The sequence below is a fragment of the Felis catus genome, chromosome B3 (genome assembly GCF_018350175.1).
Source record: "Felis catus isolate Fca126 chromosome B3, F.catus_Fca126_mat1.0, whole genome shotgun sequence".
Lineage (NCBI taxonomy): Eukaryota > Metazoa > Chordata > Mammalia > Carnivora > Felidae > Felis > Felis catus.
In genome coordinates this window covers 125,586,150-125,604,565 of record NC_058373.1, presented here as the reverse complement: position 1 = coordinate 125,604,565, position 18,416 = coordinate 125,586,150, and the positions used below count along the sequence as shown (strand labels likewise).

Below are 18,416 nucleotides of genomic sequence, written 5' to 3'. Positions count from 1 at the left end.
TATAGCTACATGAAACTCTCCTTTCCTTTTCATATGATGAATGAAAGTTTTCTAAAACTTCTAATTAACATTTCCAAGACATCACTATAAAATCACCCTAATGTAGATTATCTGAACTGGACTTCTTTTTTCTTATTAAAAATGATTACAAGTCAGAAAGGAGTGTTTCAGGGGAGGACTTTCAATTTTGGCTATAACTGGTAACATACTAGTCCTTGTGCAGTGAACAACCATGAAACTACTGGACAACTGTATGAGGCAACTGTTTTTAAGTATTGGTCAACAGAAAGCACAGTATTTCAATCGTGAGAGAAAGAAAGCTCGTGAGGTGAACCTGATGATCACCTTGGCTCTCTTCCAGGGGAAAGTTTTCTGACTGCAGCATCGTATGCTGGAGTCTGCACTGAGCACAGCAGTCCTGCTGAGCTAAGGAAACAGATCAGAGTCTGGGACAGCGAAGCAGCTGGAATCTGCTGGGCAAGGGCATTAGAGAAGAGAGAATTGCATGGGGAATGGGGAAACAGAAGTGTGTCTGGGTGTACCCAGGGAATCCTTGGCCTGGCTGGAGTGCAAATATTCAGACTGAAACTATACGAGATTTCTCAGAAGTGGTGGCTCCAGGGTTGAGAATGGGACAGAAATACTAGAGGTCAAGCAATATTGGGAGATAGTAGCAGTCCAGCCTAGCCACATTGAAAAGACCTCCTTAACACATTCTAAGCATCTAGGAAAGATAGAAAGTCTGTGTCTTAGGGGTAAGAAACATGCTTTCAACCAAGGTTGATAATTTTTTAAATAGATTTAGGTAGTAATTATTCTAGATCTTATGAGCTATACAGCATCTGTTATAACTACTCAATTTTGCTATTAATAGGACAAAAGCAGCCATAGACAGTATGTAAATGAATGGGCATGGTTTTGTCTCAATATAATTTTATTCATAAAGAAAGGCAGAGGGCCAGACTTGGGTCATGGCTGTAGTTTGCCAGCTGCTGCTCTACAGTAAGACCTACTCTAAACCCACCCTAACAAAGCCAGAGCTGTCAAAGTTTGCCATGGAGATTGACTTTGAAAGTTGAGATCTGCAGTCAGAGGAGCTTAGGAGACATCTTCGGCTTTTCACAAATTCATCCAACAAAGTGGAAGGCCAAGCCCAGACAAGATGAATGTGAGCAAGCAGTTTGACTTCTGGCAAAAATCAACTCTGCAGAGTTGATTGTCTTCAAATTCAGAAATCTTCTGTGTATCATCAACAATTAGTAGGCATGCAAAAAAATAGGTAAGTATTACCCCTAGTCAAAAACAAAACAAAACAAAACAGTCAATAGAAACTAATCTCCAAATGGCCCAGATGTTGGGTTTGGCAGACAAAATCTGTAAAGGAGGTATTATAAATGTGTTCAAAGAACTAAAGGAAAATATTGTTGTAATGAGAGAATATATAGGGCATCTTAGCAGAGAAATAGAAACTATAAAAGTATCTAATGAATCTATTCTAAAATAGAAAAGTTGAGTAACTGAGATGAAAAATTCACAGGATAAGCTTAACAGGAAATGAAGATGATAGAAGAACCGATAAACTTGAAAACACATCAGTAGGAGAGGAGATAGAGAAAGGGGGCAGAAAAACGTATTAGAGGAAATAGTGACTGAATTTTTCCAAATATAACAAAAAAAATGACAGATTCAAAATAGTACACAAACTTTAAATAGGGTAAGTTCTAAGAAAACCACATCTACACATATCATAGATAATTGCTGACAACCAAAGAGAAAGGGAAAAAATTAACAACAACGTAAGAATCAAAGTCAACTCCTCATCAGAAACAATAGAGACCAGGGGCTCCTGGGTGACTTAGTTAAGTGTCCAACTTCAGCTCAGGTCATGATCTCGTAGCTCCTGAGTTCGAGTCCAATGTCACGCTCTGTGCTGACAGCTCAGAGCCTGGAGACTGCCTTGGATTCTGTGTTTCTCTCTTTCTCTGCCCCTCCTCTACTTGCACTCTGTCTCTCTGTCTCTCAAAAATAAATACACATTAAAAAAAATTGAGAGCAAAAGATAAAATACTGAAGAAAAGTCAACCTCAAATTCTCAAATTCTTCTATGTCTACTGAAAAATATTCTTGAAAAAAAAAGATAAAATAAAGAATGGATTATTTTAGAGCCATGCTGTTCCATAGAAATATAGTCCAAACTTTTCCAGTTGCCTCCATTTAAAAAATGTTAAAAGAAACAGGTGAAATTAATTTTAACAATATGTTCTTTTGGACCTGGTATATCTAATATATTTTTAACATGTCAATATAAACATTATTAAATAGGTATTTTACACATTTTTGTATGCTTTGAAATCTGATATATATTTTATACATAAAGAACAAAATTTATTTTATTTTATTTTTTTATTTTTAAAAATTTAAATCCAAGTTAACATATAGTGTAATAATGATTTCAGGAATATAATTTAGCGATTCATCACTTACATATAACACCCAGTGCTCATCCCACGAAGTGCCCTCCTTAATGCCCATCACCCATTTAGCCCATCCACCCACCCAACACCCCACCAGCAACCCTCAATTCTCTGTATTTAAGAGTCTCTTACGGTTTGTCTTCCTCTCATTTTTGCTTCCCTTCACTTATGTTCATCTGTTTTGTTTCTTAAATTCTACATATAAGTGAAATCATATTTGTCTTCCTCTGACATTTCACTTAGCATCGTACACTCTAGTTCTATCCATGTTGTTGCAGATGGCAAGATTTCATTCTTTTTGATCACCGAGTAATATCCCATTGTATATATATATACCACATCTTCTTTATCCATTCATCAGTTGATGGACATCTGGGCTCTTTCCATACTTTGGCTATTGTTGATAGTGCCGTTGTAAACATTGGGGTGCATGTATCCCTTTGAATCAGCACTCCTGTATCCTTTGAATAAATACCTAGTAGTGAAATTGCTGGGTTGTAGAGTAGTTTTATTTTTAATTTTTTGAGGAACCTCCATACTGTTTCCCAGAGTGGCTGCACTAGTTTCCATTCCCATCAGCAATGCAAAAGGGTTCCTCTTTCTCTGCATCCTCGCCAAGATATGTTGTTGCCTGAGTTGTTAATTTTAGCCGTTCTGACAGGTGTGAGGTGGTATCTCATTGTGGTTTTCATTTGTATTTCCCTGATGATGAGTGATATGGAGCATTTTTTCATGTGTGGGTTGGCCATCTGGATGTCTTCTTTGGAGAAGTGTCTATTCATCTCTTTTACCCATTTCTTCACTGGATTATTTGGTTTTTTGGGTGTTGAGTTTGATAAGTTCTTTGGATACTAACCCTTTATCTGATAAGTCATTTGCAAATATCTTCTCCCATTCCATCGGTTGCCTTTTAGTTTTGCTGATTGTTTCCTTCATTGTGCAGAAGCTTTTTATCTTGATGAGGTCCCAACCGTTCATTTTTGCTTTTGTTTCCCTTGCCTCCAGAGATGTGTTGAGTTAAGAAGTTGCTGTGGCCAAGATCAAAGAGGTTTTTGCCTGCTTTCTCCTGGAGAATTTTGATGGCTTCCTGTCTTACATTTGGGTCTTTCATCCATTTTGAGTTTCTTTTTGCATATGGTGTAAGAAAGTGGTCCAGGTTCATTTTTCTGCATGTTGCTGTCCAGTTTTCCCAGCACCACTTGCTGAAGAGACTGTCTTCATTCCATTGGATATTCTTTCCTGCTTTGTCAAAAATTAGTTTGACCATATGTTTGTGTGTCCATTTCTGGGTTCTCTGCTCTGTTCCATTGATCTGAGTGTCTGTTTTTTGTGCTAGCACCATATTTTCTTGATGATTACAGCTTTATAGTACAGCTTGAAGTCTGGAATTGTGATGCCTCCAGCTTTGGTTTTCCTTTTCAGGATTGTTTTGGCTATTCAGGGTCTTTTCTGGTTCCATAGAAATTTTAAGATTGTTTGTTCTGGCTCTGTGAAGAGTGCTGGTGTTATTTTGATAGGGATTGCATTGAATATGTAGATTGCTTTGGGTAGCATTGACATTTTAACAGTATTTGTTCTTCCAATCCATGAACATGGAATGTTTTTCCATTTTTTTTGTGTGTGTCTTCTTCAGTTTCTTTCATAAGCTTTCTATAGTTTTCAGTGTATAGATTTTTCACCTCCTTGGTTAGGTTTATTCCTAGGTATTTTATGCTTTTGGTGCAATTGTAAATGGGATCAATTCCTTGATTTCTCTTTCTGCTGCTTCATTATTGTGTATGGAAATACAGCAGATTTCTGTACATTGATTTTATTTCCTGCAACTTTGCTGAATTCATGGATCAGTTCTAGCAATTTTTTGGTGGAGTCTTTTGGGTTTTCCACATAGAGTATCATGTCATCTGCGAAGAGTGAAAGTTTGACTTCCTCCTTGCCAATTTGGATGCCTTTCATTTCTTTGTGTTGTCTGATTGCTGAGGCTAGGACTTCCAATGCTATGTTGAATAATGATGCTGAAAGCGGACCTCCTTGTCAAAGAACAACTCAATTTAGACTGGCCACATGTCAGTACTTACTTTGTGTCAAGTGGCTACTGTATTGAAATTGGATAGCACAGTTTTATCTATCTCTCTATCTACCTATCTATTTATTTATTTAATGTTTATTCTTTTGAGAGAGTGTGTGATCAGGTGATGAGAAGATAGAGAACCCCAAGCAGGCTCTGCACTGCCAGTGCAGACCCTGATTTGGGGCCCAAACTCACAAACTATGAGATCATGACTTGATCTGAAATCAAGAATTGGATACTCAACTGACTGAGCCACCCAGGCACCCCCTAAATTGGATAGCACAGTTTTAGATCAAAGAGAAAAGGGGATGTATGTGTTGCCTTATATCTAGAATGTTCCTGAAGCTATCTTATGTAAAGAGGTTAAATTAACCTTACTAAAACATTTACCTGCTCAAAGCCCTAAAGAGTGACAAAATAAGTTAATTTGTTCATTCACTAATTTCACCATCTACTCAACATTTAATAAATGCAAGACCCTATTCTAAGAGTTGAAGACATCAACAACAAAATAGTCCCCTTTTCCAGGGAGCATACAGGCTAATTGGCATGAGACCCACATCAGCAAGTAATTTCATTATAATTTGGTAAATTAGTGTAAGTAAGATACCATCAGCACGTAGAAGATAGGGACAAGTGGAATTAGTGGAAGTCAGGGAAATGTACCATATATCAGAGTTCTTGATTATAAGCAACCGAAACCAACTCTGGCTAACATAAGGAGAGAAGGAGTCTGTGGCTATGAGGGCCATTGAGGAGTTTGTAAGCAGAGCCATGGCATGGACGATTCAGGTTTTAAGAAGAGTACTCTGGCATAATACATTGGGTAATAGGTTGGAGGTGTGTGACCATGAAGGCAGGGAGACAGGTAAGACACTGGTGATTATCTGAATGAGAGACAATAAGGGGATGAATCAAGGCATTGGCAGTGGGAATGGGAAGGGTAGTTTCATGTGTTCAAACTCATTCTAAGATTGAGAACTGTCACTATGCCAGCTCCTCCTTTTCCAGTGCACTCAACACCACTCCTACCATCTCCTGTAAACAGAACGTAACTCACTGTCAACTAGACATACCAGTCCTGTTCCCCCTTCCTAAAATGCCTTTGCCCCTCTGCTGTCTTGCTAAGAGCCCTCCCTTCCAGTTTAAGGTGTAGCTCATGACCACCTACTGCTCAGTAGTCTCTTAATACCTTTATGCTCTGCTGTCATTGTTTTGAGGGATCACCTGTCATAATAGGTTAGAGAGCCTACTGTATTAGTGTCTTATGTTGCCGCCATACCCCCCCTGCCATCTGCTTTGAACTACTTGAGGCCAGTTCTTGTTTTTCCTTGTACGTTCAGGCCCTAAAATGGGCCCAGCACAGAGAACTCAGTACATGTTTCTGATGATACTGCCCCCATACTTTGCCAGGCACACTGAGGTCCTGTTGTGACCAATAGCTTTCATCTCCAAGCTCCTTGTCAGTGTGGTCCAAGGAGCATTCATCTCCTGTAGGTATATTTCTTCGGTCACTCTCCACTCAAACCTTTGGCAGCTTAACATTTCCCACTGAACTCTTCTCCTCAGCTGTTAAGGCTACCAATTCTCTCTCCCCACATTTCCCCAGTAAACACCTCAGCTCTCATCAGACTGACCTCTTCACCCACCTAGAAACAAGCCCACAAAGGTCTGACTCTTAATCTTCACTTAATGGTGATCCTTTGTCCTAGGGATGCCCTCAAATATCCTTACTCCTCCCTTCCGGTGCCCAGAACCAAGGATGTCCTTCAGATCCAAGAAATCTGCTCAATTCTTTATGGCTCCAGCCCTTAGAGATCTCTAAGTGGCTGAGCAGCATTTTTGGTGTGTCCTCCAGCAGGATTATTCCTGGATTTGTTGTGTTTGCTCTTCTGTGTCTCCAGCTAGATTGCAAGCTGCTTGTGGGTCACTGTTTCAAAGGGTGCTTAGTACATTTCCAAACACGTAGGACTCATGAATGTGTATCAGAGGATTGGCACAAGATAGATCTATTTCTGCGACTCCCATCTTTTCAGCCAACTGTTCTCCACCCCCAGATTTTAGTGTGTAAGGCCGCCGAGAAAGAAGCTGTTCTCTGAAGTGGCAAGCCAGAGACTGCAATGAAATTTGCAGTGTCTCTTGGTCAGTCCTGCTGCTGATACTGAGTCACTACCATTTGTGGTGATTTTCAGCCTAACTTTATGATTCACATTCTAAAAATGGGGTGAGGTTTTTATAGAGAAACTAATTCTAGTGTGAACTTAGCCTCACAATTATTGGGTTCCTCTGTGGTTTCTAGCTGCTAGCACAGCACCCGCAAGGCCTAGCATCTCATGATTTATTAGATGTGGCTGTTTTGTGGCAGATAGCTAGAATCCATTTCACTGGGTTATGATAAAGGGTTCCCTGTAACAAATTTGTTCCACCAGGCTTTCTTGGGACTGCTTATTATCAACAACCAGCTTGTATCTAGATCTGAGATGGACAAGCTAAGGAAGGGTAGATAAATCCTTGGGACTCTTCTTTCATTCATACTTTCTGAGTAGTGGTCTTGATTCCTCAGCCAAAGTGTGCTTGTATCTCTAAAGAGGAGGTTGAGTGCTTGACTCTGCTTAACATCTGGGAGAACTTCTCTAAAAATGATTGAAAAGAGAAATGACTAAAGCCAGAATGTGTAAGTGACAGAAAAGGGTGGTTTCATGAATTTGTATTCTAGTCCCAAGACTTCTACTAACGAGCTGTGTAACTTCTGGCAAGTAATTTAATAACAGCAGTGGTTATAGCTGACATTTATAAGGTGTGTGGAATGGGGCCTGGCAGGCATATAGTAAGCCCTCTCTAAGGTCACCTGCTATTATCATTGTCATTGTTACAGAGTGTTTATTACTCCCAGTACTAAGCACTCAGTATGTATTATCTCTCTTAATCCTTAAAATTATGAAGTGAATTTTGTTATTCCTTCTGTACAGAGGTAAAATGAGTCTTAAAAGCTGCAGAGGATTCAAATCCCAGGCCCATGCTTTTATTCTCTGTTGCTACATTTGATTTCCTTGGACCTCAGTTTACTCATCTGTGAACTTGAGAGCTGGACTGTTGGTCTTTAAAACCTTTGAGCTCTACAATTTCTAGGTATTTTTTCCCATTATCCTCGCCCTTTTCCTTTTCCTCTTCCCTTGTCCCATCCCCCACCCACACTCATCTGTGAATTTCGCTGGATTCATCATCACGGGGTCAGGAGGATGTTTTCCCCATTGAGCTATGATGCTGCATGTGTCAGCACATGAATTTGTATTGTGGCTTTTTTGTTGCTGTTGGATCTGGTTTACATACTGCTGTTATTGGGAGAGGAGGAGTCTGACTCTTCAATTTTGCTGTCTTATCGTGGCCTGCAGCCATTACCACACTGAGTGATGCTGATGTCTGATGGCACTTGAGAAAGGCTTTATGGGAGAAGCCTGCTGGTGTCAGCCCTTAGGGTCTTTGGGCTTCTGCGTGGTTTTCTGGTGAGATCTGGGTTTGGAGCATTGCACTCTCTGGGCTGTTTGCACATGTCTGGTCTTGTGGTTGGTAAGAATCTTAGGAGAGGGACTTGGAAGAGAGATTTCCAGGCTTTCCATTTTCTGTACAGCTGGAATGCCCTGGCAGATTTCCACATGGGGAGTTCCACTGATCATTTCATTACGGTTCCATTGCCATTGATGTTTGTAAAGTGCTTTAGTTGGATGATAGTCTACATATATTCTAGTACTGCTTTGGTGGCTTTGACCCAAAGATCAGAGTGTTTTGGCACCAGAAGACCCAGGTTTAAGGGTGTCATTGATAGCTTGGTGCATTGAACACACCTGCTTAATATGGCCTCTAATTGATCATTCTGTGGATGGGATCTTATAGAGGAAAAAAAAGAGTCCATTTGTCACTGTCCTGGGATGTGGGAATTCTTCCACTTGGAATCCTGGAGGAAACATCTTAGGGCACCAAACAAAGGCCTGGAAACAACAAAAATGTTGGATAAGTCACTCCTCTCACCCCAAATTTCTTCATCTGTAAAGGAATATATAGTTAAATGTCTTACTCAACTAAAATGGCTATCAAATCAAATGAGGTATGGTATGAAAATATGTTTCTGAAAATTATAAATGTCTGCAAGCAGTTATTTTTAGGGAGTATTGTACAGCAAAACTGTTTTAGTTACCAAAAAAGGCAAAAACTATTACATATTTCTATTCAGATTAAGCCCAGCATAGATGATTTATAGCAGATAATAATCTACACTAAAATTTCCTCAACATGTTCTTTGTGTTATACACCGGTCAGAAGACTGTGAGTTAAATTGTCCTAGACTAAAATGAATATTGTGAATATTCCATTAATAAGAACTGGTAGTGTTCAGGGCAGATGGTAACTCTTTTGTGGAAACACATTAATTTTGCATTAATTCAGATTTCATTAATTTATTATGAGAGCAAGAGCTAGGTTCAAGTTGTAAATGGACATTAATAGTACAAACAGAATTATAAGTCTATTAAGTCTATTAAGTTCTATATACATAGAACATAATTGCAATGTGAGTAAAGGCTAGACCTTTATGTACTATTTCATAGTAGATTGAAAATGGGCTAGATTGAAAATATGTTTCTTTAACTCACATGTTTCACTAAAGCAAATATTCCCTCCCCCTTTACTCCAAATGAAAAAGATGACTCCATTTCTGTTTTTCTTGATTGGTAAACCATGCTTGGAGGTACCATCTGGAGATGGTTGGGTTTCTGCCAAGAATTTAAATCAGGCCTGCTAAAAAGCTACCTGCCTAAGGCAAGAAACTGCATTGCTTTAATAGGAAAAAACAGGCTTTTATTTTACTGTCCTGTAAAAGAAAGTGAAAGTACTTTGAAAAGTTTTAACTTTTGTTTTACCATAATGGTATTATATTACAAATAAAAGTATGTCTAAAATATGATAATTGGGGAAATTTGGGAATCTAATTGCTGAAATTTGCATGATTATTTGCAAATCTGATATGAAGTCACGTACAGAGATCTGGATGCTAAAGGCAGATACAGTAAAACCTTGGATCACGAGTAACTTGTTCTGTGAGTGTTCCGCAAGATAAGCAAACATTTCTAATAAATTTTAACTCGATGAGCAATCGATGTCTTGTAATACAAGTAGTATGTGACACCAAACGTCACATGATCACAACTGAACCAACGGATCTTGAAATTTGTTTTGATAGACAAGTTCTTTGGATTACAAGCATGTTTCCAGAACAAATTCTGCTCACAAACCAAGGTTTTACTTGTACGAGAATTGGGGACAAGACAGGGCAGAGAGAAGGAATACAAGTTGGAAACTCTCCAGACCCCACTGTGGGCAATGTTGAAAACCCTGGACCTGTGTGTATTGGATATAAGGTGACAGTTGTCATTTTAACTTTTATTATTTTTTTACACAGATTTCTGCTTGGCAGATTAGCCAGACAAGAAGGGCCAATCTATCTACGTTCTGAGTGCCGCTGTCTACAAGATCCTCATAACAGAGCTGAGGCCCAAGTCCAGCGTGCCACCATACCCCACCCCAGACATTACTCTGGGGTCTGCCCGAGGCCATCAGTGTGAAGATGACCAGTGCCTTCCTAGCATGACTTCCTTGGACCATGTGATTGCTACCCACCAGTCAGAGTGGGTCTCCTTCAATGAGGAGCCACTCTTTCCTGTTCCTTCTGAGGGTAAGGAACACTTTCATTTCTTAGGTGAAAAGATTAGCAAAGAACCATAACTGTTTACAATGACTTCTACTTGATCATTCTTTGGGTGGGATCTTAATATGTACAAAAGAGCCAGTGTGTCACCTTCCTGAGGTGCAGATTCTTCCACTTGGAAGCCTTCTTAGAAGCCTTAGGAACCTTAGAATCCCAAACAAAAGGGTCTGGAAACAGCAAAAGTATTGGCTGCTTTCTTCCAAGGAGCATAAACTTCGTATTTACAAACCACTCTACACTTGGCCTTTTAGGGTGTTCCTCCCACCAGCAATTTGGATTTCCTCAGTTTCTAAAGCGTAGTTGTGGAGAGTGACAGGCGTTAGAGCCAGACTGCTTGGGCCCAAATCCTGGCTCTGTCACAAATAAGTGATGTGCCCTTGGGTAGATTGTTTATTCAACTTCTTTGAGCGGTAGTTTATCTGAGCAGTAGGGGCACTCACAGTCGCTTCCTCGGGGTGGCTGTGAGGGTTAAATGAATTAATATATGTAAAGGACTTAGACCAGTTCCTGGCACACGGAAAGAGCTCAGTTAATTGTCATCCATGATCATGATAAAGATGGCTAAATGACTTCCAGGGAACTGGTGCTCAGGGATGAAGGTCAAGGTAGGGGTCAGGAGATATTTGCAGAGCCTTGTCAGCTGGTTCTGTTCCACTGCAGCTGCTGCTGTCAACTGGTATCCGCCCAGCTTCACTTACAGCACCTGGAAGGTGTGAGTGTACAGGTGAGCTCTCCAGGATGGAGCCACATGGCTCTTGAGTCCTTGAAATGTGGCGAGTCCAAATTGAAATGTGTTTGAAGTATAAAATACCCACATTGAATTTCAAAGACCTAGCGAAAGTAAATATTTCATTAATAACGTTTATATTAATGACCTGTTAGAATCATACATTTTCAACACACTGAGTTGAAATTTATATTAGTAAATGTAGTTAACCTCTTTCTTTTTACTTTTTTTAATGTGGCTACTAAAAAATTTTAAATTACATATGTGGTTCACCTTTTATTTCTCTTGGGCAGCACTAGTCTAAAGGGTTTGGTCACATGCAGATGGACTAGTTTGGCGAAGGATGAGAGAAAAAAGTTTTCATGTAATAGAGCTTGACTACTTTTGGTACACATTTGATAAACTTTAACACGTGTATAGATTTGTGTAACCACCGCCACAATTAGGACAAATAGTTCTTTAAGAAAAAAAATTTTTTTTGAAGACTGTGAAGTGTTCCTGCACCAATAAAGTGCTAGAAAGCTAGGGGAGAAGCTTCTGGGCCTCATTCAGCTTATCATTGGTACGGAGTTTGCACCTGGCGGTCTGCAGACATGTGTAGTTTCTACTGCACAGAGGTTAAAGTTTGAATTTCAAGGTGTTCAGTCCAGACGGATGCTTTCTTGTTCAGTGTGAGTGTCTACCAGTCCTTGTTGCCTTTTGCTTTCCTCATTTGACTCAGTTATATTCCTGTTTGGCCTCTATAAACATTTTTGTTTGTGACTGCCAAGCACTGGAATAGGCACTGGGGTCAGAATAGTGAGTAAGACTGGAAGTCTCAGCCTGCCTGGATACTGACTGTGGACATGCAGAGGTTATCCTTTGTACCCATTATTAGGGAAACGCTCCTTGGGCATAGAGACAAATGGGCATGGCTGTTTCTTCACCCTCACCCACCAGAATGGTGAGTCTTGTGATCACCCCTTACCTATCCTTGGTTTTTCCTCCATGAGACAGTTTTGAAGAGTGGCCTCCCTCACATGATTGATGGCAGTGTCTGGTATCTGTTTCAGGGGGCACCGAAGAGCACCTCCCAGGACTGTCTTCTTACTCAGACCGGTCTGAGAGCTCCTCCGGGGAGAACCATGTGGCACATGGAGGCTCTCAGGAACTTTCCCACTCAGAGCAGGATGACTCCTCTGAAAAGTTGGGCCTCATCTCTGAAGCGGCGTCCCCTCCTGGGAGCCCCGAGCAGCCCCCACCTGACCTGGCCTTGGCCTTCAGCAACTGGGTTCAGTTTGAAGATGACACACCCTGGGCCAGCACGTCACCACCTCATAAGGAAACAAGGGAGACAGGTGGGAGGCTGCGAAGGGTTCTGACTTACGTCTATGCTCACCGGGGAGAAGTGGGTGGGGGCTGCCAGGGTGCTGGTTTACCAGAGCCCTCTGGCACTGGCCATACAAAAGAGCTGGCAGAGATCTCATCTGACTTAATTCTACAACTAGTTTTTGTTAACAAAGCATATGGAAGGATTAATGTGTTCTGGGCCATTTCTTGCTTTTTATACTTGTCCCTGGCTGTTAACTTGTCTTTGGAAGGATGAATATTTACTTATCTCTCTATTAGGTATTGCAATTATATTTACCCAGCACCTAAATTATAAGCTCCTTACAAGCAGAAGTGAATGCCTTTCAGAGCATGGACCACCATCAATTTCTAATAGAGTCACTAGTTACATATGGATATTCTTGTGTCCCAGACCTGTTGAATCTAAATCTTCAGGGGTAGGGACTGCTGTTAATGATCATTCTCTTATTTTTGTGGCATTTAAACAGCGAGAAGCTGCACTGGGGAGCTTAGTGAAGCCAGAGGAGTTGTTAGTCTCCATCCTGGTGACCTGGCTGCTTATTTGATTGTGTACCAAAGCATACCAGCACTGATTGGATAACCTTTGTGACTATCTTAGTTTTCTGTTTGCTGCATAGCAAACTACCATAAACCTAGTGGTTTAAACAACATAAACTTTATTATCTTATGTTTCTGTAATTCAGAAGTCCAAATGGGCATCACTGGGCTAATTCAAGGTGTTGGCAAGGCTGCATTCCTTCCAGGAGGTTCTGGGGAAACCAGGAAATCTGTTTCCTCGCTCTTTCTAGCTTTTGGATGCTGCCCACATTCCTTGGTACATGGTACCTTCCTCTGTCTCCAAAGCCAGCGGTGTTGCAGCTCTCTGTGCCTTTCTTCTGTAGTCACATCTCTAACTGATTGACTTCTGCCCATCTCTTCCACTTTTAAGGACCCTATGACTACATTGGGCCCACCAGGATAATCCAGGATAATCTCCCCATCCCAGGGCCCTTAATTTAATCATATCTGCGAAGTCCCTTTTGCCATGTAAGGTGACATATTCACAGTTCTGGGGAAGGATGTGGATATCTTTGCGGGGGTGGGGGGCATTATGTTGCCTACCATAGAGCCCTACTAGAAAAAAGCATGGTTGATATTATTTTTGTTGGTGGCTTAAATGTTTTGCTAGTTTTAATTTTTTTTTTAATTTTTTTTTTTCAACGTTTATTTATTTTTGGGACAGAGAGAGACAGAGCATGAACGGGGGAGGGGCAGAGAGAGAGGGAGACACAGAATCGGAAACAGGCTCCAGGCTCTGAGCCATCAGCCCAGAGCCTGACGCGGGGCTCGAACTCCCGGACCGCGAGATCGTGACCTGGCTGAAGTCGGACGCTTAACCAACTGCGCCACCCAGGCGCCCCTAGTTTTAATTTTTTTTTCTTAAATTTTTTTTTTTTTTCAACTTTTATTTATTTTTGGGACAGAGAGAGACAGAGCATGAACGGGGGAGGGGCAGAGAGAGAGGGAGACACAGAATCGGAAACAGGCTCCAGGCTCTGAGCCATCAGCCCAGAGCCTGATGCGGGGCTCGAACTCCCGGACCGCGAGATCGTGACCTGGCTGAAGTCGGACGCTTAACCGACTGCGCCACCCAGGCGCCCCTAGTTTTAATTTTTAAAAATAATCCTTTTTGTTTTCAAACATGTTTTCAGCACCAATAAAACAATTTTAAGAAAATATAAAACATAATTTTATATAATAAATACTTCAATTTTTACATACCAATTTGCATGCTATATATACCTTTTCACATTTAAACATCAGATTTCTCAGTGAATCATTGGTGAGAGAGCCATGACACTCAGAGCAGCAAGGATGAAATGACAGGTCCAGACAGGCTTCCCAGACTTGCTGGTGGGAGGAAGTAACCTCTACTGAACACCTAATGCTGGCAAAACAGTGGGCTGATTAAGCATTTATGCATGTGGGGAAGAGTTACCCGACATTGGGGAGTGAATCAGTACAGAAATATGTTCCTTATTTTAATAAGATATATTTACCAAATACTTTCTTGGGCACCGTGCTCAGTGTCTTAACTACATCATCTTAATGCACCTCTTAACAGCAATCATATGAGGAAAGCATTAACATTATATTGGACATGAAGAGACTGAGACAGACAGTGGTTTAGGAATTTGCCCAAGGTTGTATGCTGGCAAGTGGCAGGGGAGAGCTTCAAAGCCAGGCAGACTGGCCCCAGGATCTTGGAACAGTCCAGGGATGCGCCATGACTTAATTTGCTCCCATGTCCTGCTGTTCCTGGTATGGTTTTCTCTGCTCCCTCATTCTGGGAGGCTGGGGAGTTGAGGATAGGTGCAATGGTGTTTCTCTACTCACTTGCCCCAAAATGGCCCTGCTTTCAGGTCACTGCTGTATTCATGGCATTCAGATTTGCTCACATCTTGTTCATACGTTACCGTTAGCCTCAAAGATTTCTTGGTGGTTCAGAATTATGTAAATGATGGTCATATAGATGGTCAGTTTGCTTCAACTCTTCACCACTTATTTTTGCAAAACTAACTCTGGGGTTAGTCCTAATTACGTTGCCTCCATCTGACTGAGGATCTTAGCTTGCCATTGATAGTGCTTTTGACATATTTTTAAAACCTTATCCTTTAATGCAGCAGTTCTCAAAGTGTGGTTTATAGATCACTGGGATTGCCCAAAAGTCTCTCAAAGGGTCCTTGGGGTCAAATTATTTTCATAATAATTCTAAGATTGCCTTTTTCACTGCATTTGAATTTGTATGGTACAAAAGTAATGGCGAGTAAAGATTCTGGCCACCATGTACCCATACTAAAAAAAGAAGTCAATTTCAACATAATATCCTTGATAAAGTAGTAAAAATTATTAATTTTATTGAATTTTATTAAATCTTGATTCTTAAATACATCTTTTTAATATTCTCTGTGACAAAATGGCATAAAGCACTTCTGTGCCATACTCAAGTGTAACAGTTATCTTGAATAAAAATGGTTGTCTTGGAAAAAAAATTGGGTTAAAATTTTTTTTTAATGTCTATTTATTTTTGAGAGAAAGAGAAAGCATGGGGAAGGGGCAGAGAGAGAGAAAAGGGACAGGGAATCTGAAGCGGGCTCTGTGCTGACAGGAGACAGCCCAATGCAGGGCTAGAATTCACAAACTGAGACGTCATGATCTAAGCCAAAGTCGGACGCATAATTGACTGAGCCATCAAAGTGCCCCTAAAATTTGTTTAATAAAAAAATTCATTTAGAAAATCACAATTATTTTAAAGTTATTCAAATTTTCATTCAAAAATGAAAATAATGCAAAAAAAATCCTTGATGAACAAAGTATCAGTATTTTAAAAAATAAGATTCAACCTATACTTGCATGACTGTCTCACTGGTACCCTTATCCTGGCCCTAGTTCCAATAAAATTTTATTTACAAAAATAGGTGGCTAAGTCTGTGGGCCATAATTTTCTCATTTGATATTTTTAAAATACCGCATTTAAAATGTTACTTGATTCCTGATATTTTTGTTACCCCCTAAATTTTGTACCCAAAGGGAGTTCCTCACTTGCCTTACCCTAGTCCCAGGTCTGCATTGTAATAAGGATATGGGATGTATGGATATTACTATAGAACAAATCAAGAAATGATAGTTTTCAAATGTGTTGAAAGCATAATGTTGCCTTGAAAATTGTTCAGACAACATTTCCATATGTTTCCACATATGAAGATTTAACTCAGCCTTATAGAGGTAGAGCTCTCTGCCTTAGGGGGAGCCTGTAGACTGGTTTCACAGCAGACTTGAGGCTCAATGTGTGGGCAACAAGCAGGAATAAACCATGTTTAGGGCCAGCCCTAAATATTACCTCAGGTAGTATTCTAGGGACCCAAGAACCATGTGTTAAGCATCAGAGTGGTAAAGAAAATGGTAATAAATCCAAGGCTCCAATCCCAACTCTTCTGCCAATACCCAGCCTTGACACATCAATATCTCTATTACCCAAACCAACCTCACCCATGTATGCTAATTCCCTCGTGGATTTCCTTACACAGATTGGGTTTGACAACAAGGCAGAGTGGTTGGTAGAGCTAAGGTCACATGATAAGGAGAAAGGAGGCTTCCACCCTCTCAACACAGATAATGCAGATCTCTCCCAAGATAGTTCCATTCTGACAGCTGTCGGGCAGCTCAGATTTTGATTTAAATTCAACAGATTTGAGAACTTGTGCAATGTCAATAATATCTCATATGTAACTGCAGGCATTACACCAAAATAACACAGATCTGTGCAGCAAGTATCCTCATAGTGATAGAGACAGTCTGAGGTTTCTTACAATCACTGCTGCCTGCTCTATTCTTTTGGTAATACTCAGTTTGGTAATACTCAGCTAAATAATGGCCTCCAAAGATATCAGGACCCACTCCCTGGAACCTGTAAATGTTATCTTATTTGAAGAAAGGGTCTTTGCAGATGGGATGAAGTTAAGGATTTTGGGGGGCACCTGGGTGTCTCAGTCAGTGAAGCATCTGAGTTGGGCTCAGATCATGATCTCATGCTTCATGAGTTTGAGCTCCGCATTGGTCTCTGTGCTGACAGTGTGGAGCCTGCTTGGGATTCTCTCTCTCTCCCTCTCTCTCTGCTCCTCCCCTATTTTCTCTCTCTCTCTCTCTCTCTCTCTCTCTCTCTCTCTCTCTCTGTCAAAATAAATAAATAAACTTAAAGAAAAAGTTAAGGATTTTGATAGAGAGAGAATCCTGGATTATCTAGGTGGGCCCTAAATGTAATCACATGTATCCCTTATAAAAGGGAGGCAGAGGGAGATTGTGCCCACACAAAGAAGACAATGCAAAGACAGAACAGAAGGGTGTTTGAAGATGGCAACCTTGTAAAGTGGAATGTTGAGGCCACAGTCAAGGGATGCTCACAGCCCCCGGAAGCCTGAGGCCTACGCAAGGAATGTGTTCTTTCCCAGAGCCTATGGAGGGAGTGCTTGCCAGGCAGGTATCTTGATTTCTACCTAGTGATTCTGACTTCAAACTTCTCACTTCCAGAACTGGGAGGAAACAAAGTTCTCTTGTTTTAACCCACCAAGTTTGTTACAGCAGCCACAGTTAACTAATGGACCAAGTGTCCAAAATCCTAAAGCAGAGCCATTTGCATAAGGCTGAAAATGAGTCAGTCTGGGCTAGAGGAGCATCTGTAATAGTGCAGGGCATTTATTAAGTAGATGTGTTAGCCGGTATGTTTTACTTTCAAACTTGACAGCCTTTTATAGTTTATTCACTGAATCACCAAATATTTATTAAGCACCTCCTCTGTGTAGTTGTCATAGATGCAGACATTCATATACAAAGCTGAGTAACATAAGTGCTCAGAATTGAACAGAAGCCCGTTGAGTTTCTTCCTGGGTCCTCTAGTAAGAAACCAGAGCCAGCCTGTGCTTCCATGATTTCTCCATCTGCCTCCAGTTGACCATCTTTCAACCACTGCATGTCTTTAAAAAAAAAAAAAAAAAAAAAAAAAAAAGCTTTCCACTTCATGGTAGCTAAAAATCTGAGACTTAGCTAAAAATCTGAGGCTTCTTTGAGAAAACAAAGGAAGAAGTGGATGTTGGGAGAATTGCTTGCCTAAAGGGTTCATTTTATAGCCAGGCCTGTCTATCATCTCTTCTTGGGAAGGATGAAAATTAGAACTTAAAGCATTTCCCCTTGTTATATATCCATTGATTGTGGGTCTTCTCCAGGGCTCTTGTTCAGTTTTGCCCTAGATCAATGGTGCCCACTTGGTGAAAGCTATGTGTTGGCTGGGTGGCCACCTTCTACAAAATAAGTGTCCATCTGGTTCTTTTCAGTTTAATCTGACAGTATAGAAATGGTTTGTCCATCAATTTCTCATTTATCCACTTTAAAAAATGCTTCTCTTAGTTTATTAGTTTCCAGCTAGCAGACGCTGGGCCTGTTTTCGGCCGTAGCTGTGTGTGAACTTTTTTTAGTATGGGCAGCATGTGCGTGAAATGGAGAGAT

General features: G+C 40.6%; 1 protein-coding gene across 6 annotated transcripts in view; it reads left to right on the top strand.

Moving 5' to 3' along the window:
* The window catches only part of STON2 (stonin 2), a 144,318-nt gene that overhangs the window by 25,916 nt on the left and 99,986 nt on the right, over positions 1-18,416 (top strand). For all 6 annotated transcript variants that reach the window (XM_045060332.1, XM_045060334.1, XM_045060333.1 and 3 more), the window contains 2 exons: positions 9,995-10,267; positions 12,080-12,364. In XM_045060332.1, coding sequence (XP_044916267.1) covers positions 10,180-10,267; positions 12,080-12,364 — 373 coding nt within the window. In that variant the 5' untranslated portion in view covers positions 9,995-10,179. The remainder of the gene's footprint in view (positions 1-9,994; positions 10,268-12,079; positions 12,365-18,416) is intronic.